Here is a 21,647-nt window from a genome sequence, read left to right on the forward strand (position 1 = left end):
TAAAATTCAACAGCTAAAATTCCGAGCCTCAACAGCTATCGGCTCTCGCAGCAGAAAACAGTTGCTATTCATTTTTGTAGACAACGCAAACTTCATCCAGATCCTGAACTTCAAAATTCTAACGTCTCACCAGCAACATCCAATTTCTAGGATTAACCCTTGACAACAAGTTAAATTTCCTAGATCATATTAAAAATGTACAGACTTCCTATCTAAAAAAGTTTAACATACTCAGAGCTTTATCTGCCGAAACGTGGGGTGCAGATCGTACCCCCTACTTCAGTTATACAGGGCATTAATCAGATCCCGTCTCGATTGTGGTGCTCCAATCTATGATTCTGCCTGAAAGAGTGCATTACACTGGCTTGATCCTATTCAACACAGTGCTTTGAGAATGGCAATTGGTGCATTCAGAACGTCGCCAGCACATAGTCTCTACATTGATGCTCACGAGCCCCCACTAACTTTACGCAGGAAAACACTGTTTCTGAAATATGCTGTCAAGATAAAAAGTTGTGCCTCTCATCCTGTTCAGTCATACCTTTTCAACCACCATTAGAAAACCTATACAGAAACAAACCTAGCATAGTAAAACCAGCTGGTCTTCGCCTTCTTGAACTGATGCAGGTTTGGAATATATCCATCCATTCCGTAAAGCAGGTAGCAACTTATACTCAACCACCATGGGCTCCTCCTCCTCTTCCAACCTGTGACACTTTCCTCTGTCAATGGAGAAAGAATGCTTTGCAAGCATCAAATGGCAACCAGATTCATGCAGTTCACACTCAAAGATATACTGATTTCTCCCAAATTTATACAGATGGCTCTAAATCTAATTCAAATGTTGGAGCAGCTGCAGTTGTTTCCGAATACAATTGTATCAGTTTCCCTTCCATCAGAATTTAGTATATTTTCTGCTGAATTGTATGCAATCAAACTAGCTTTAGAAAATCGCTATTCTGACTGTTCCTTAAAATCTGTTGTTTACACTGTTTCCCTCAGCGCTATCATGTCATTATATAATTCCTCAGATAAAGTTCACCCTGTTCTAGATGAAATCAGAAGCTTATTACTGCAAATTAAAGAACGCAAACAACTGGTCACTTTTTGCTGGATTCCGGCACATTCCTTTAATTTAGGAAATGAACTGGCCGATAAAGCTGCAAAAAATCCAACTACCTTAGATTTAACCAATATCCCTCTTCCAGCATCAGATTATGCACTAACTGTTCATGCTGCTTGCCTATCACAATGGACAGCACTCTCAGACTAATAATAAACTCTTTCAGTTTAAACATGATCCGAAAATTTGGTGCTCCAGTGTCCGTACATCGAGACGAGAAGAAGTAGTCCTTTCAAGGGCAAGAATAGGACATACCCATCTGACCCACCTTCATTTACTCACAGGAGATGATCCACCACAAAGTACACATTGTTCTAACAATTTTACTGTAAAACATATCGTTATTGGCTGCCCCTATTATAAACAAGACAGAACTTCATCCTTGATCTCCCTGGTTAATCTTCATAAACTAATAACTCTTGAAAATCTCATTGGTGATAAGGCAAATATTTCTGAATTTTTTGACTTCCTCAGACTGAGCTTTTTAATTATTTCTGATTTCAGATTTTCTTCTGATTTATGGAAAACTTATGTTTTAATATAATAAGTGAATAGGCACATTATAATCTTAGCAGCTTATGTGCCATTAATCCTCCATAACAACAACAACAACAACAACATCTCTCCTAAAGGTACTAAAGATTCACTATAAGATAGGTGGGGGACATCTTATCTCTACTCTAATTTTTGCTTCATAATCGCATAGTAAAACTGTGTGTAGGTAACTGCAACGTAAACTCGGTGGGAGTTTCACAAGAAACAGCACTATCTGGCCTCCTCTTCGCCACCTACATAGCTCACTTGTAAGCCTAGAACTGAATACCCTGATAAATGCTGATGACTTAAAGATACTCACACTAGTTATGGCAAACCAAGACCCTCACCAAATCTAAGTTATAGCTAAACTTCTCTCTCTCTCTCTCTCTCTCTCTCTCTCTCTCTCTCTCTCTCTCTCTCTCTCTCCCTCCCTCTCTCTCTCTCTCCCTCTCTCTCTCTCTCTCTCTCTCTCTCATCAATATCCATTTACCTCAAGCAATATGGTCTACACATCAATCCTGAGAAGTCAGAAACCATGGTTTTCTTGCCAACACAAAATCCATCCAGCCCTTAATGGAGTTTCCATCCCAGGTTGCTGAAAATTACAATGGCCTAGGGATCAGATTTGGCACAATGGTTCCGTTCAGCCAGCATGAGACTTGCTTCTCACAAAAGCCGCTAGACAGATAGTTATGCTTGCAGCATCTGCAATATGTAAGAGACAAATCCACCATGGTCAGATACCTCACAACAATAGTGTATCCCCGCTTCTCTACACTGCAAAGATCTGGGCAACTGCATCTCCCTATACTGCCACCACACAAGCATTCTCCTCTAAATGTTGGCTTCTCAAGTGGACTTGAGAAGCCAACAAGCTCAGCTTACCTCCACAATTCTGTGGTCATTGCACTCAATATCCCAAGGCTCACGTGGCTCATTGATGAAAAAAGAGACTTGTCATTACAGTCAAGCTCATGACTGGTTTCATCTCTTCTCCCCCCCTCCTGGGACAACTATGCAGGATCGCAATGGCCAATCTCAAGCAACCCTGTAACTCTGCCCTCTTGAAATATGCCTTCACCTCTCGGACCAGTTCCTTTCTCAGCAGATGTTATCACACATCCAGGAACTACATGTTAACTTCAACAAGTTTAGTCAGGATCGACAATATAGAAAAAGAATAATCCGTAATGGATGACCATGGCTACCACCATTATAACCCAAGTCCTGATCAATGTATTCTCTTACTCAATTTAATTCAAAGTATATAATTACGCAGTTCAATGTATTCATGGGATACCTGGTTCCTGGGTAACATGACACTGTCACCCCTCTCGCTAGTGGACAAACCCACCACTTGGCAGGTATATAGGTATACTGCATCACTACATTCATATAGAGTAATTCGATGTCAGTATGGATAAACAAGCATCGTGAGTTAACTGACTTTGAAAGAGGGATGATAGTGGGTGCCCGACACATGGGTCACACTGTCGCGGAGGTGGTACATAAATTGCACTATCCCCGTTCGACAGTATCAATAGTGTATCGGAACTATGCCATTTCCGGAATAACCTCTCATCGTGGATAGCGCTGTGAGTGGAGAAAAGTGGTGGATGAATGTGGTTATCACTTCTGTCTTACATTGTTTCAGCCAACCAGAGAGCGACAGTGGCACAAATCACCACCGACTTCAACGAATTAAGTGCCAGGAACATCTCCACCAAGACCACAGGCGATCATTAGTCGCAATAGGTTATGGGAGCAACCAACCCACCAGAGTTCCATTGCTAACACCACGATACATGAATCTACGCCTCAACTGGGTGAAAGATCATTGGCACTGGACCTTCGATGATTGGTGACCAGTCTCCTGGTCCGACAAGTCCAGTCCCATTTCCAGTTGTTTCGAACGGATGTATGGAAGGGTGCATGGCCTGAATGGGAGAGTATAGACCGGAGAGTATAGTATAGACCCGTGGTGGCGAACCTATGACACGTGGGTCAGATACTGACCCACGAAGGCTTTGTAAGTAACCCACGCGCACGCGTTTATTGTAATATTGGCCTACTTTTTTTAATTAGAACAGAGAGAAAAGATAATCGAAAATATTAAACAATTATAAAATATAAATATGTAATGTCAGATTTATAAAAAAAAAAAAAATAAAAATAAACAGAATGATTCACAAACAAGTGTTTTAAAAACTTTTTTGACTCCGAAAAATAACATTACAGCTGCTAGTTTTCAAGTAGCCCATTGCATCGCTCGTCATGGGAAACCTCTTTCAGAGGGAGTTTGTAAAACAAGCATTTTTAGAATGTAGTTCTACTGTTTTCAGATTTTAAAGAAAAAGACTCGATTATAGAGCGTATAAATGAGTTACCAATAAGTCGCAATACTATTAAAGATAGAGTAATAGAATTAGAAAGAAATATTTCTTCTCAAATACATAACGACTTAAAGTCTGTAGAAATGTATTCGATTGCTGATGTAAATGGTTATGCGCAACTAGCAGTTTTTGCTCGATATAATGCAGGCAATATAATGAAAGAAGAGTTAATAAAACTAATAACATTGAAAGGAAGGTGTACCGGTCTTGATATTTTTAAAGAATTTGATAATGGATTTAAAAAAATGGAAATTGACGTACAAAAAATTGTTTCTGTAACAACAGACGGTGCTCCCAATATGGTGGGAAAAAACATTGGTTTTATTCAGCAGCTTAAGCAAAATATTAGACATTCTCTGATAGAATTTCATTGTATAATACACCAGCAAGTTCTATGTGCGAAGCAAGGTTTAAAAACATTTTCTAATGTAATGCCAGTTGTAATTAAAGTTATTAACTTTATAAACGCAAGAGGTCTTAATAAGCGAGAATTTGCACAATTTTAGAGGAAATTGAGTGCCAATATTCTGGAATTTTGACATACAACAATGTTCGATGGCTCAGTTGTGGCCAAGTTCTTAATCGGTTTGTCATTTTATTAGACGAAATAAAGCTCTTTTTGAATGAAAAAAAGAATAGTTATGACGAATTTTCAAATATAAATTGGCTAAATGATTTAATGTTCTTATGTGATATCACTCAGCATTTCAATGAACTGAATAAAAAACTTCAGGGATATGGACAAATTGCATTAATGATGTTTGTAAATATCGAAATATTTATGAAAAAACTTGACATCTTTACTAAAGATTTGAAAATGAGCACCATGAAATATTTTCCTCAATTACAAAAACATTTTCAAAACACTAAAGATTTTGAAAATATTCTTGACATTCAAGAAAATGCAATTAAAAAATATTTAACCATTTTGCAAGAAATAAAACAAGCTTTCCATGAGAGATATAATCAATTTAAAAGTTTGGAAAATACATTTCGCTTTATTTTATGCCCACATAAAGCAGAGTACGATACAATGCAGCTAAACGATTTTATGTGGCTAGGTATCACTAACTTAGAAATGGAATTAATTGAATTCCAAAGCAGCATAGTGTGGAAAAATAAATTTGAAAACTTGATTTTCGAAGTAGAAGGAAAAATTTCAGAAAGTAATGCAGATAGGCCTAATGAAGATCCACACTAAAAGTTGAAAATATTATATTAAACTCATGGTATTCTTTACCGAACAATTTTACACGTATGAGGAAACTGGCTAACGCTCTTCTCACAATGTTCGGGTCCACATATTCATGTGAAAAATTGTTTTCCTCAATGAATTTTGTTAAATCTTCCAACAGGATAAATCTTCCAACTTGGAAATGAATTGACTGCAAAATGTATTAAAGTAATGAACACGAAGTATGTACCTAATATTAAGAAACTGTCTGAAAGTAAGCAACAACAAATTTCGCATTAAATATACTTTTATCAGCTTTATTACACATACTGTATCTGTAATTATGTTAATTATTAATGAAGAATATTTCGAAATAAAGGTGTTTTCTTTTATTCCTTGCTCATTCAAATACTTTGTGCAGAGGCAATACTGGTCATGATGTCACCTGGTGGAGTACAAGGTATCAAATCAAGCTTCGATATTTACTTTTTTTTTTAGCTCTTCACTTGCAAAAGTTAAAGTTATAAATGAAAAAGGAAACTAAAACCTTTTTTGGATTATTTCAAAAGTGAGAACCAAAAAGATTCAACTATCAACTTGATCTCTTAACATTTTGTTTGATGTTTCCAAATAATTGGCATCCTTTTTACCCCCCCCCCTTCTAATTGAGACCACTAACTTATGACTCAAGGGCTAGTATTTAAAAAAGAAATAAAAATAATTGACCCACTCTTCAGAAAGGTTCGCCATCACTGGTATAGACCGTCCACTTTTCTGAACAGTTCCTTCAACAAGGAACAGTTTAGGCAGGTGGACAGTTGGTAATGGTCTGCGGCATGTTCACTGGCACACCTCGGCACCTCTGGTACGTCTAGGTGCATCTCTGAGGTATCCATCCTTGCAGACCATCTACATCCTTTTGTGGTCATCGTCCAGCCACAAGGCAATGGACTCTTCCAACTTGAAAATGCACCTCCCCGCAGAGCCTTGGTGACTAGATCATGGTTCGAAGAGCATTCCACAGATTTTACCACCACGAAATGGCCTCCCTGTTCACTAGATATGAACCCTGTGGAGCATCTTTCGGATGCTTTGGATCCTTCACCCAGGAATGCAGCGGAATTATATACAGCAGTGCAGCAAGCATGAATGGAAATACCTGTGGAACTCTTTCATGAACTAGTGGACTCAATGCTTTGCTGTGTGACTGCCCTTATCCGTATGAAAGGTAGGCCTACCCGTTACTAGGTAGGTATCCCATGATTTCTGTCCATCCAGTGTATTTACTTATGTTATGTATTTTGTAACTAATGGTCTGTACACTCACTAATGTTTAGTACACTTTATGTTTTTTTTTTTAATACTTTAACTTATTATTTTGTTATTCTTGTATTTTTTTGGTTAATTCAGACAACCATATCTTTATTTTACATTGTTAACCTGTGGTCATTGTGCTGTGCTGTGATCGGCAGTTGAAATGACACCATTATGTAAACCATCATCTGTGTTGCAACAAAGATTTCTCTCTTAATGGAAAATCACTGCCATGTTTCCAGAACGAATGTTTGTTGGAAAACTATTGCTGGATGTTGTACTATAACATTCCAGACATAACATACTAAATTTATCATCCACACGGCATTTAAATTTTATTTCTTTTTTTACAATATTGTCACGTTGTTTGTATTGGATTTTAATTTTAAAAGTGATAAAAATGTAATTTTGACCACTCTCATGTGATTTGTAATGAAATAGTCTTGTACTGAGATATGTAATGACATAGTTTTGTGAAGTGATATGTCTATCAATTCTTGAATAAGCAGGTTTTGTTATGAAGTTATGAAAATTGCAATATCAGTCATAGAAAAAAAATTATGTTCTCAGTCCTGTTATAATTTTAGTAATGGAGAATTTTGAGGAATTAGTAGCTGAATTTAATATAATTTTCTTTGTTATTAGCAGTGGTGCAAGTTTGATGATGATGTTGTTTCAAGGTGTAGTAAGCAAGAGGCTGTCGATTACAACTTTGGTGGTCATGAAGATGACATCACTGTTAAACATTGTACCAATGCATACATGTTGGTGTATATTAGGGAGAGTGCTGTTGGTAAGTTCAGTTTATCTGTATACACACATCCCCCCTACATATATACGGAAATTTTTGAAAGGTTCGACTGAAGTTGGGGACTAAGTTCTGTTCACCAAACCTACAATGTCTGGAAGTGCTTCCTTGCAAATTTCAGCATTGTTCATATTACTGGTGTTGAAACTGTCAATACATTGTTTCAGCCAACCAGAGAGCGACAGTGGCACAAATCTATGAAACATTTATTTCACATAGTGAAATAAATTTCTCATATGCATGGCCGATTATTCAAAGTTGTACCATTACCACCCCATACACGATAGTTAATGCATGCTTGCGAGTTTCCCAACACCTCTTAGAATGAAATTTGTTCAGCCTCTATGTTTGTTATCCAACTTAAATTCCATGGATTTATGAGTATGGCCACCTGAAAGCCTCTGTGTATTCAAGTCTAATTATGGAAAAATAAAGTGTTTATGAACATATTCTGACTGACTCTCATGCAATCAGAATTCACTCCTGGTAATTTTGAGCATGTCAGAAGTCAGCATCGAAACATATTGTAGCTTAGGGTGCCACTCACAGAGTATCTTGAATGTATGCTGAGATGCAAAAGCTGTAAACCATCTTTACTACTTTAATGATAGAGATTGTTGGTATCTCCACCAAGAGTAGCAACATTAGTGTAGTTTGTTGAGGAAAGCAATTCATGTTCTGGTGAGTAGAACTTAATTCTGAACTCTGCTTAAAAAGTGTTTGTGTGTGTACAGTAAGCTCCTGTAACACTCTCAAGGAGCCTTCTAGAGCACCACAGGTTGGCTGCCCTCCTGTTTTTTTTTCCCCTCATTTTTTCCCACCCCCCTTTTGTGTTTATCAAGCAGTGTTGAAATTAAATTGAAAATGTGCACATTTAATGTGCTGTACTTGCTTTTTTTTAATACCTTCAACCTTTTTTCCATGCTATAAAAGGAGTAAAAATTAAGATGATTTTATTAAATTAAACTAGTGTTACTATTATATACACGATTAATTTTGTATTAACATAATAATGATGCTGTCATTAATGAAATTTATTGATGCCATGTTCTCTTATATTAAAAGTTTATTTATTACTTTATATGCAAGGAAAGTGGACAAAGCTGAAAAGTGTGAAAATGCAGCCTTAAATGGCTGAACTATAATGAATTATAAGTTATAGCCCGTGTACCTTAAATGGCTGAACTATATTGAATTATAAGTTATAGCTCTTGTACCTTCAAAGCACCAAGTTACATCAGACTGCACCATAATCAGTTCCTTGAGCATATTCTGCCTCATCTATTTCCCAAAAGGAAGAGGAAGGAAGATAATATCCAAATGTATTCACCTGGATAAACTTAAAAAAAAAAACAAAAAAAAAAAAAAAAAACCACCCAGGAGCAGGACAGTGGGAAATGTCCCAATGTAGCCATGTGATCAGGTGCAAGGGTGCATTAGCACATGCGCTAAGTAGACCTTGGTTAATGCCCACATGACTGCTAAATAGGGTTAATGATAGTATTTGTTGTTAAGATAATTAATGGAAATTTTACTGGCCAAGTAATCATAGGGAGTATAAACAACAGTGCTACTAAAAAAAAACCACTAAAATTAATGGCACATCATAGGATTGCTTGTGGCATTAGAGAATATTGAAGATTGCTCTAAATTGGAGTGTTATAATTGGAGTTTACTGTCTGTGAAATAAATAGCTTTATTTTCTGATTAACAGTTTTTCCATATATAAAATTTAAGATAATTTTAAAAAATAAGTTAAACAGATATATTATTTATTGTTTACTGTGTTTTATTTTTAATTTGCGTGGCTTCTTAACATGTGCTGCATACAGTTTTCTTAAGCTAACAGAGCTGAGCTTTTGCTTTATATTGTGGGTTTTCAGGCAGAAAATGAATTTTATAATTTAATACTATTATGAACTTCTAGGCTGTTAGTCCTATTGACGGAGTGTGTATTGCAGAAATTTTAAATTTCAGAAAGAGGGATACAAAATTAAGTACTCCGAAAACTGATATTTCATGTTTTATCATATTTTCATATGATAAAATATGAAAATTATTACACCATTTGTTTTTAAATCTAGTGCTACGTAATTAGAATTAATATTAGTTCAGGTAGTTCCCAGCTTTACGAGTTAATTTGTTCCTAGCCTGCGCTCGTAAAGCAGGAATTTATTTCCCATAGACATAATGTTAAAAACGGGTTACATTCTCAACAGTGAAATTAGTTTGTTTAAACAATGATTGATTTAGCCAAATAAATGAAAACATAGCCTGTAGAATCAAGCAAATCATAATTTAAAGAAATTGTTTACTTACAAATGTTAAAGAATGTTGATTCATCATCATCGACTAAGTGCACACTTCTTGTTGTGTCGGCATTCGTTGTTGCACAAGGAATGTTATAATTGGATCGTCATCTTCAGAAATGCTTGAAGAGGGGGATGTGTTTCCAGGATAATCTCTTCTCTTTTCTTTATAAATTTCACGATTGCATGCATAAGTATTTTTTAATGGCACGCACAAATTGCAAATAACACAAACACAATTCATGCGGAGTAACAAGTTTACAAACCTTAAAAAAAAAAAAAAAAAAGGAATAAAGAGAAGATACTGAAAATTTTTTTTTTTTTTTTTAAATGATTTGAAGATTGCAGTGAAGGGGAAATACATTTCACCATAATTATGTAAAAACCCACCCAATTCCAGTTATTGGTATTTTCGCAAATGCAATAAGATCGAAGTTACTACCCGTTTATAATTAGATGCACTAACAGAAAAGTCCAATAAACCGGAAGTGCAAATTGTTTTTATTGTTTTCTGGTAGTGACCTCCAGAAATGTGTTTTAGAAAAATATTATGAATGCTTCAAAATTGATTCTTATAACGGAAAATATGATAACGATGGAAGTTTTAGTGCTTTTTAATGATTTGAATTGGTAACTAGTACAATTTACATTATAAAAATTACCATTTAGAGAGATAAATAGCTTAGCTATATATATATATATATATATATATATATATATAGGGAAAATTTCAAATTCCGAGGTCTGGGAATGAATTACCAAAAAAAAAAAAAAAAAAAAACACACCCATAAACAATTTGCTACTGGTTTCACATTGCACTATTTTCACAATACGATGGTCGTCACTGTAATGGATTAATATCACAATGTGGGGTGCACTGTTTGTATAGCTATGCGTGTGCTTTGAAATGCGGTATTTATGAATGTTTAACATTGATAAATGCGGTATTTATAGATAAGTATCAACAATTCTGTTGATACTTGATACTATGGGGGGGGGGGAAACTCGTGAAGCGGGAACTGCCTCTATTAGCATTGGCGAAAGCAAGCTGAGCCAAAGACTGTATTAGCATTGGCATAAGCAAGAAAACAAGCTGAGCAAAAAAAAACAAAAACACACACCTTCCCGTTTTACCCATCCATTCACTCCGAAAGTTTGTCTCCGTAGCCAGGTGGGAAGGAGCAGCAGTGCGTAGCACACGCTTCTTGATTAGACCGGGGTTCGAGCCCTTCACCACCAAATACGGAGGATGCGGAAAGGTGAGGGAATGACCACCACATATCCCCAGAGCAATATGGCCTTAGTTGCTAATGCTCCTAAAAACCAAATAACTAACTAAAAGTTTGTCTAGTTCGGCCTTGAATTTATTTAAGCGGTCAACTTCCACGACAGATGGAAGTTTGTTCCAGCAATCAACCGCCCACTGGCAAATTTCCACACATCTATTCTACAACTGTCTTTCCTCAATTTGAATGTATGCCCCCTTAGGTGAGTAATCTGGACAAGAGGGAGAATCTGTCTATCTATTTTCAAGTAGAAGAATATCTGTCCATCTATTAAAAGGCTCCTTATTGCTGGTAATGATCGTGGCTATTTTGATTGTCTTTGTTTTTAATATATTGATTTTTCCCATTTATATGGTTTAAATATAGTGTTGATTGATGAAAGAAGTTTTTGCAATTTGATGTCTGTAAAAATAGAAAATGATTCATTGATACCTCTTATGATCAGATTTGTATCAGTTTAAGCTTTTTTTTTTTTTACCAGAATTTTAATTCTACAATTGTGAATAGCACCATGTTTTATTGAGCTGTAAAATACCCCAGATGGATTATGAGCATTCAATGTCCTTTTTTATGTGAAATTTGGAATTATATCACAGAACCAATTTTTTTTTTTTAAACTAAGATGAAAAGATAAAATTTACATAAGGGTTCTAAGAAATATTATTCCTGAGCTGTTTATAAAAATGTATCTCTTAGTGGAAGTATAAATGCAGCATCTTACTGAAATTGTCTAAAACTAGACATTTTTAAATAAAAGTTTGAGAAAGTAAAGAAAGCCAACAAAAGAACCACGGGAAACTTGGTAAAGTTATACCGGACAAACTTGTATATATGGCGATGCAGTGTATACTGTTTTGATATATCACAAATTGTGCCAAAATTACTCTGTTACATTACAGAAATTAACATCAAATTTCATGTTGAATGATAAGCACGCACAAAGCAAGAAAGGAAATAGTGGAGAAAGCATACAACCAAAATTACCTTACATAAAAATTTACGGCAAAGGTAAAGAAAACCAACACAAGAACCACAGGAAACATTTACTGGACAAACTCGTTTCCCGCTACCGTATTTTCTCCCGGCATTCTCAGTAAACAGATGGTGCGTGTTATCGACTGTGGCAGTAGAAGCCGATAACAATGTATTGATTAGTTTTTTTCTCATTATTAAAAGCAGATTCATCTACATTACTACTAAAACACTGACTCAAATCAATAAAATACCTTTATTAAATAAATATAGTGACTGTATATTAAGATAAATAAGATGTTTAAAATTACTAAAAACCACTAAAAATGTAGCATTCAGCAGCAGCGGCCACCTTCATCAGCAATAATGGGTACAGGTTAGCCAACAATCTATATATGCTCACCTATAAGTCACCAGCAGGTAAGCAACATAAGCTATGGCACTTGCGTTTGGTCCACTTCCCGTGCATTGGAACTGAAAATGGCACTGGAACGAACCATTCCAAAATATTTGTCTCTCCCTAGGAATACAACAGCCCTTACCTCTATTAAGACTATAGCATCCAGACAAACATATCCTTGTACTCTCTAGCCATTTCCTGTTCCAAAAACCATGTGCTTTATCTACATTCGTGGCTTCTTTAGTCGTAATACTCATAATACCATGTCCAGTTTTCCAGGCATGTTCAGCTACGGCTGAACCTACATAATTTGCTGTCTTGAGGGCCCTATCATGTTCCCCCTGGCGATCATGCAGCCTACATTTCGTCTCCCCCACAATCCGGGCAATCTTGTTACCCTTCTCTTTACTCGTTCTAGGCACTCTTCAGAACCTTCCTAAAAATGAGGCTTTCTGACCAGTACTCAGTACTCAAGCTGCAGCCCTTACCATTGCCAGGCTTATACAAGGGGATAATCACCTACTTATCCTGCTAGCAAAATTCCTGTATATCATTCACAAGACCTCATGGCGTGCTCTGACAGCCTATCTGCACTGCTCAGAAAACTTCATATTTTACTGTACAATTATTCCCAAGTCTCTTTCCATCTCCACTACCCTGAGTGTGGTACCATACATTTCATTCATTTTTGTGGGGTTACTGGTACCCATATACAAGACTTTGCATTTGTCAGTGTTAAACTTCAATTGCCATTTCTCAGCCCAGCTGCCCAATGTTTCTAGATCCTCTTGCAGTAGCACACTACCATTACTGCCATTAACAACCCTGCCAGCCTTTGTATCATATGGAAACTTCAACATTAAGCTGAATATACCTTCATCAATATCATTGATAAATACCGAAAACAACAATGGGCCCAACCAAACCCTGAGGGACTGCACTAGTAACATTAGTCTATGAAGTGTCCACTGATTGCCACTCTCTGTCTTCTCCCATTCAACGATCTTTTTATTCATTGTAGAAACTTGCCCTTAATTCCATACTGCTCCAGTTTCTACAGTAGTCTTCCATATGCAAAAGTATGAAAAGCTTTCCTGAAATCAAAGTATATGATATCAAAATTAATTTTGGCATTCAGTTACATTGTGACCACATCAAAGTATCTAATCAAATTGGTGAGACAAGACCTCCCTTTAACAAACCTATTCTGTGTTTTGACTATTAGTCAAAACACAGAACTGCAGTCTTGTCTATATGTTAAAGAAGCATTGTCCAGCAATGCTTCTTTAACAAGTAACTTATTATTTTCCCTAGAGCAGAAGTAAACTAACAAGTCTGTAATTCATCGTGTTACCCTTTGATTCCCATTTGTGAATTGGAGATACATTTGCAAATCTCCAATCTATGGGGACCATCTCTGAATCCAACGTTCATAATTATGGCTAAGAATCTGCTTACTTTCTGTGCTGCCTCTTAATATAACTGGTGCCTTTCTTTTGTTTAACTTCAACAATTTCTCCTCCATTTTGCTCTCAGTTATTACAAAATCATTTGGCTCCCTGTTACTTTAATAAGCTACTATTCTCCACTGCCGTACAGAATTCCTCACATGTGACTGTAGATGCAATTTTGTTATGATAGAAAGTAATATTATTAGAAGGGATGGACATGCTGGATATGTAGTGTGCCCATCCCTTTGAATAATTTGTAAAGTGCTTTATATTTATTCAAACTACCATTTCCCCAATATCATTAAATGGCAACAACGTTTACCATGCCTAAGATACAACTTAAAACTAGATAGCATAATACGTAGCACCATATGAGGAATCTGTTAGCTTAGTATTGTTAATTAATCAATTTAAATTTATAAATTTTACTAATTTTCATTGTTAATTAAATTGCACTTAAACAGAAATCTTGTCTCAGATTAGAGAAGCAAAGTAACATGCATAAGGTAAAGTTTAAAGTGTGTTAGTTGTCTAACAGCACCAATAGCTTCCCCCATCTCTGCATTGTATTTTTTGTATGGGTGGCACAGAACTCTGAAGGCCAGAGATTTAAAGGTGTATGAAGAGTGGAAAGTTGTGTAGTGTTATGTTATTTCTCTGACCATTTAAGTGTTGGGCTCCTATTGGAACCTATTGTTGCCCACATTTTGCCACAAGGAGGCAGGTCAGGCACCCAGTAGATTATTTAAGTACTCTTCATTTACTCTTTTATTAAGTACTCTATTTAAGTAATTTTCAAGGATTTCAGTGGCTGGCATGGCCTAGATAAAGGAAAGGGGTGAACATTAGAATTTGGAAAGGCTAAAAGAGATTTACGAGAAAGTGGTTGAATTTAGACGTTTATTAGAATGTGGTGGCATTGCTAGAGGCGTACTCGGTTGGATTAATTAGTGGGAGTGGGGTGAATGAAGACTGGCAGGACAGGTAGAAAGATAGGGACAATAGAGTAGGTATCCTTGAAAAGGTCAGTGAGAACAAGTCAACCAGGTGAAGTATGGGGGCGAGGCAGTGAGGAGAGGAGACAGAGATCCATCTCCCTCTCCCCTTGCATGGGGATGGGATGTTAAAGGGAACCAGGTTTGAGTATCCGGTTCAGATCGCCAAATGGAATGTCTGCAAAGGAGCTGTAGCATGTCTCTGTCGGTGACAGCTGCCAGGCTGATGCAATTGTCAAGGGTGTTACTGTCAGTGGACTCATCAGGCAAAGGAGGAGTAATCCCCCTCTTTCTTCCAGTAGGGGGGGGGGTTGTGAGAGGCACATTTACTTCATTCATAATCTGCATTCTCACTCTGCTTGCATTCTATTTTTATACTTTTTTTCATGTTTTCTTAGGATATATAGAGACACATTTACTTCATTCATAATCTGCATTCTCACTCTCCTTGCATTCTACTTTTATACTTTTTTTATCTGTTTTCTTAGGTAAACAATTTCATACACACTTAAGTAAGGGTTGCATTCTGCAGAATGCTATGTAATTTCCCCCATGCTTGTGCAGCACTTGCAACTGTGCTTGCTGAATTGATCGAATCAAAAAAGAAATGTTTGACGAAAATGTGAATAGAATTATTTAGTGTATTTATTTAGTGTAATTTTTTTTTTCTCATGCGCAGGAAAAATGACAAAAGTGTTCATTTTAAAAAATTTCAAAATTATAAAATTACAAAAAAAAAGTTTGGAGACAGGCATAACATTTTAGTCAGTACAGTACATTTTACCTCTCGAGCATTGTTGCCAGAATCGATGTCTTCAGCCGATAAGTACGCTGCTGCAGAGGTTGAGGGCTGTGGAGATTTAGAAGGGGTCGGCCACTAACCTTTCAAAAGAACATATTAATGGATGACTGGACGGTGGCTTTTTACTTTTCATCATAGATTTCTTTCTAGCAAGCAAGCATATCATTCACCCCTCTGTTAACTTTTAAGAATCGTTCGCTGTCAGGATCCATTTTCTCAAACACCATTGCTGATGCAATTTCATGAAATGCCATTGCCATCTCTCTCTGATCATGAAGCATCTCGGCTTCCCCTTTAGTTCATCTTGGCTTCGTCAGCATTTTCTTCTTTCAGTGTCGCTGCCTGCAAGTCAATAAGTTCTTTGTTAGATAATTCCTTCTCTTCGTCCTTGATCAACACCACATCTTTGGCATGAATCCCCAACAGAATAGCTCTGCAATCTTTACATTCCTTTCTGTAACCCCTTCATATGATTTGTCTTTTTCAAATCCTTCAAAGCTCCCCCCCCCCCTTTTTTTTAATGAAAACCCCATACGTGAGAGGTGTTAGAACATATAGTACTTACTACCGTGCTTGAGTTAGAGGTTGAGAATATGAAAGAAGATATTTGTTGACATTAGACTTGAACTTCTGTAGACTGTAACTTTCAGGAAATATGTATGAAGGAAGGATGTTCCAGAAAACGGAAGTTGAATAAATAAACGAGGAAGATGAAAAGTTGCTTCTGTGAGTTTGAAGTTGGACAGTAAATGGATGTTGGCTGGTGACGGCAAGTGATTAGACTGTTTTGAAAGAGAGAGCTAGAATTATAGAATCCAATTCAGAAGAACAGTGCCCATGGACGTATCTGTATACAAGTCATGCAGCAGAAACAGTACGTCTGTGAGACAGTGAGTGGAGAGACTCTGTTAGAGATGATTCATTAATTAACCTAACTGCCCTCTTCTGAATGGAATCTAGACGCCTGAGAGAGAGGTTTTGGGGGCACTGCCCCAGATGTGGGAACGATATTCAATGTTAGGGTGGATTTGTGATTTGTATAGTGTGAACAGCTATTTGGAAGAAAAGTAACGCCTGAAAGAAATACAAAACCAAGTTTTTTAGATGCAGAGGTAGCAATATTTGTAATGTTCTTGTGCCAAGAGAGATCTAGAAGTCAGGGTAATCCCCAAATGAGATATACATTTTGCCTAGAAATCGGAGTGTCACTAAAAATAAACATAGGAGCTGAAGAATCCTTTTTGTGAGATATAAGACAAGACTGAGTTTTAGAAGGATTGAAATCAACTAAGTTGTCTTTGACCCACTGCAGAATTACCTGAAGATTGGCGTTTAAGGAATTGGTAGTGGATATTCGGGAAGTTGAAGCTGATTGAGCAGGGCAAGGCAAGGTTTCTCAAAATGAAAAGTGGAATGCAATGTGCTATCATCGGCAAAACTATGGATAGGAAGCAGGTCATTAATATACAAGAGGAAAAGAGTGGGGAAAAGAACTCAACTTTGGGGGATACCAGCTTTAGTGGAGAAGTTAGAAGACAGAGTGCCATCTACCATCACCCTCAGTGAGTGATCAGAGAGAGAACTGGATAAACAATTACAAAAAACAGTTGGAAAACCAAAAGATGGAAGCTTGTTTAGAAGACCTTTATGTGAAACACGATCAAAATCCTTTGAGATGTCAAGAGGAACTTCTTCACCAAACCTTTCCATTGAATTTGGCTATAAATTAGTCACATAATCCAGAATATCAACAGTGGATCGACACTGACGGAAACCACACTGGCGTTTCTAGGTAGTTTAAGAGTTGGCTGTTAATTAATTTCTCCATTACTTTAGAAAGAGTAGAACTAATTGCAATAGAACGATAATTGGATGGGAGGTATTTGTCACCCTTTTTTAGGAACTGGCTGGATATTAGCAAATTTCCAAGCAGAAGGAAAAACACCTTTGGAATAAGAAAGTGAAAAAAGGTGGCAAAGAACAAGAGTAAGTTCAGGAGCACAGGTTTTGAGAAAAAGTGGAGAAATACCATCAGGACCTGGAGCTTTCTTTGCCACAAGATTTGGCAAAATCCTTCTGACATCCTTTTGATGGAAGACCACAGGAGGCATTGAATGGAGCACATGTTGCAAATGGTGGTAAGTGTTTTACCAAGATCATTAATACATGAGCTGGAAGAAAAATAGGATGCTAGCAGGTCAGCTGTATCCTTGGCTGAAGTGACAAAAGAACCATCTGGTTTTGACTGAGGCGGGAGTAGGGATGGGCAAAAGTTGCGGCCAATAGCTTTGGCAAGAGACCAGAATGCTCGGCTACCATTAGGGCAAGAAGCAAGTTTTCTACTCTTAGTCTGTTCAAAATGAAGTTTGGACTGATTAATAACTGCTTTACAATTGTTGTTGTGAGCTTTGGTGTAGGCAGAAAATGAAACTGAAGAATTGGAAACAAGCCAATTACGATATGCAACATTCTCTTGAACAGCCTTAGCATGTTTATTGGAAAACTAAAGTTTAGATAAAGGATTCGGTTTTAAAGTGGAGTGTGGAATAAAGGATTCCATTCTTACAAGAATAATTTCACTGACAGAATCTGAGCAAACATTGACAGTTTTTGAAAAAGTAATCTGACCAAAGAAAAGAACAAAAGAAATCTTGCAGGTCATCCCATTTTGCATTCTTATAATGCCAAACAATACGAGGTTGGAATAGCCATAAGATAATGGCTCCATTGGAGAAGAGAAAATCACCAAGTTGTGATCTGAGGTGCCCAAAGGACCACTCACTTCGACTGTGTACTTAGAAGGGTTGTTTGTGAGAAGAAGATCAAGTGTGTTGGCTATATGGTTAGGATTGTCTGGTATCCTTGTAGGTAAATGACCAATCTGTGCAAGGTCATTAGTAATAGCAAAAGCCTCAGCATCTCGACCAGCTAGGTCATTGTGACTAGAAAACGGAAGCCAGCTGGAGTTGTGAACATTAAAATCACCAAGGAAAATTACCTCACTATTAGGAACGTTGGACTGGAGAAAGTCAAGTTGCAAAGAGAGGAAGTCAAAGAGCTCCCAGTGATTAGTGGAGTTGGGAGAACAGTAGAAACAACAGATGAATTTGACACAATGAGGTAGAGAGATTTTAAGCCAAAGAAGATCAAAAAGAGGAGATTCCAATTTACCTAGTCTCTGACAGGGAATATCTGAATGGACATATGCACAAGTACCACCTTTGTGGCGAAACGAGTCATGCAGCGAATAATTTGAGCAACAGAGATGAGGAGTAGTTGAATCAACCGATAACTGAGATTTTGTCTGTAAAGTACATGGGGTTTGGCAGATTGCAAGAAAATGGAAGTTGTTGAGATTAGAAATGAGACCATGTATATTTGTGAAATGAACTAGGAAGTGTTTGGGAGGTTTAGATCTTTTCACTGATAAGCTTAGTGTATTAGTTTGACAATTCATGGTGTATTCGATAGTAAAAAAATGTGGCGGGGGGGGGGGGACATGCTGTATAAAATAATGAAATTTTTGGATATGCCATACGCACGGTAAAAATATACCCAGATCCTTGACATAACGTGGCCTTGACAATGCCCCCCACATACACACTACTCGAACTTCCTCCAGTCACTATGTGGCAGAGTAGAAGTAACAAGATTATACACTAGCTGATCCGGAATCCTCCTAAAGAGTTACCAATAGGTTTAGTCCGATGTATTAACTAGTGGCCGGCCTACAAACACCGTAGAGTTGTAGCCTCGAAATGTAAGGAAGATTGGATCTCGCCATGACATCATAACCTCAAAAGTCATCATTCATAATGCATGATGGAAGAGGTGGGGAAGGGTCTACCGGAACTTAGTTCTGGAGACTAAACATGGGTTCCACCACTTCAAGCTTCCAATAAGCAAAGTGGTGGTATTGCATCTGTGAAATGCCGTGGGCATATTTTCTTCCATGTGCTATTTAAACATTTCTGCCCAGGCCTTATTAATGTTTAAAATGGCATGGTAAATATTGTAAGATTTCCAAAGACTCTTAGTGTAAAATTTTTCTCACCATCTACTGCAGACAATGCCTGAGCAAATATTGTGGGTAAATATTATGCTTTTCAATTCGTAATAACATCCTGATCCATAGGTTGGATTAGTGAAGTCATGTTTGACTTTAGAAATATGACTCTCTTGTTCAAATTGAAATCATCTAGATGCGTATAATGTCCAGGAGAATTATCTAATAAAAGGAAAATCTTGAAAGGTACGTTGTTGTCTTTACAATATTTTGTAATCTCGGGATTGAAGCAGCATTTGGACCAATCTCTCAAAGAGAGATACTGTTATCCATGCTGTCTGGTTCGATCAGAAATGACGGGCAAGGTGGCTTTATTGATGCCCTTAAATGCACGAGGATTTCTAGAATGGTACACAAGCAGTGCTATCAATCTAATCTCCCTCTGCATTAACCCCAAGCAAGAGTGTGGACCTATCTTTTTTAAGCCTTGAAACTTGACATTTTCTTTTCTGCTTTGGCAATGTATGTTCTATCTGGCATTTTTTTTTTCAAATACAAAGCTGTGTTGTCAATGTTAAAAATTTTCTGTGTTCAATAGCCGCCTTCATCAGTAATTTTTTCCAACACATCAGGGGCTTACATCTGGTGAGTATGGGCTTGGCAAAGCTAGGGTCCTGAGCTGGATATCATCATTCTTCTTTTTCTTGCCCTCTTGGTGATTCCCTTCTACTTCTGACTCTCTCTCTCTCTCTCCCTCTCTCTCTCAGGGTAAAATGGGAATTTTTTTTTTTTTTTTTTTTTTTGGCTGGCGCAGCATAAGCCTCAGGCTTCATTGCACCATATGGCTAATAATAATAATAATAAAACACAAAATTTCCCTACAGCTGCAGAATCAGAACTGGCGACATTACTGCATACTTGTCGTGGAAACCAGCGCGATGCTTGAACCTATTAAACCACCCGTTGTTTGACATGAACTTGGTTTGGGCTTTGCCGTACTTATCCGTAATATCTTTATAAATACGTGTTGCTTTTGCTTGAATGGTCATTAGACTCGGGCTTTTGTTTCTGAATCTGGTTTCCATCCATATTATTAACAGCTGTTCCATCTTCAATACAGTACTTGAATGCTGCTTTGTGATCACTGTTGATCTTAATTGCGTTGATCCTTTCATGTGTTCTTTTATACGTGCACTGTCCTTTAAAATAGTATTCAATGTTGACACAGTGAGACCTAATTCCGTTGCACTTTGTCCTTCTTCATACTTCTTAATCATTTTGATCTTCATTTCTAAATCAATTTCGTTTTGTTTCCTGGCACTACTACCACTTGCACTTTTTGTTGGTCTCTTCCCATTCATCATTGTACAGGTCGAACATCACTAATTCGGTTCCGTCGCTAATTCGGACATAATTTCTGTGAACGTAATTGCAAATTTCCCAGGTTGGCGCACTGCTACTCTTTTGGTGGCGTTGGTTGCAGCATCAGCTGTTGACACGAAATCGCAAACACTGGCAAGCCATTCCTACTTGTTTTTCTGCATTTATTTTTATAATCTACTCACATTTAGTCCCAGTCATGGTTCCAATTAATAAAGGAAATGATTCTCGTGGTGCAAAGTGCAAACACCATACATTGTACATAACAGATAAAGTTGAACTGCTGAAGAAACTCAACAGCGGTGTGTCTATGAGAAGTTTAACTCCGCTTAATTGTAAATTCCAGTAATTTCTCTCAGTTCCTCTTATTTTACTAACTTTCTTTTAACCATTCCTTTTTGGATTATTTTTAATTTTTTTTACAACACACTTGCAGAAACTTACGGAAAATCATAACATAATATAATGGATAATACAATGCGCTAACGAACTTGTTTTCATAAAATCTCTAACAATACTGACAAACTTACTGCAATGTGTGTGAGTTTATTTTATCGCAATTAGTTTTATTTCAGCGCTCGCTGCATGTGCAATAAACTAATCACAAACGACTTTCATATGTATGATGTAATAGCGTCACAAGTATTTGGCCGACACAGCTTCTCAAGAAATAAAGTACTTGCCCACATCGGTCAC

At 37.1% G+C, this 21,647-nt stretch overlaps 1 protein-coding gene across 1 annotated transcript in view; it reads left to right on the forward strand.

Moving 5' to 3' along the window:
• Usp7 (Ubiquitin-specific protease 7) overlaps window positions 1-21,647 on the forward strand; it is a 518,151-nt gene that overhangs the window by 290,292 nt on the left and 206,212 nt on the right. The window contains exon 15 of the mRNA XM_090378438.1: window positions 7,187-7,334. Within this exon, the coding sequence (XP_090234564.1) occupies window positions 7,187-7,334 (148 nt within the window). The remainder of the gene's footprint in view (window positions 1-7,186; window positions 7,335-21,647) is intronic.

Source organism: Mastigoproctus giganteus, chromosome 7, assembly GCF_048544385.1.
Source record: "Mastigoproctus giganteus isolate SK-2022 chromosome 7, ASM4854438v1, whole genome shotgun sequence".
NCBI lineage: Eukaryota > Metazoa > Arthropoda > Arachnida > Uropygi > Thelyphonidae > Mastigoproctus > Mastigoproctus giganteus.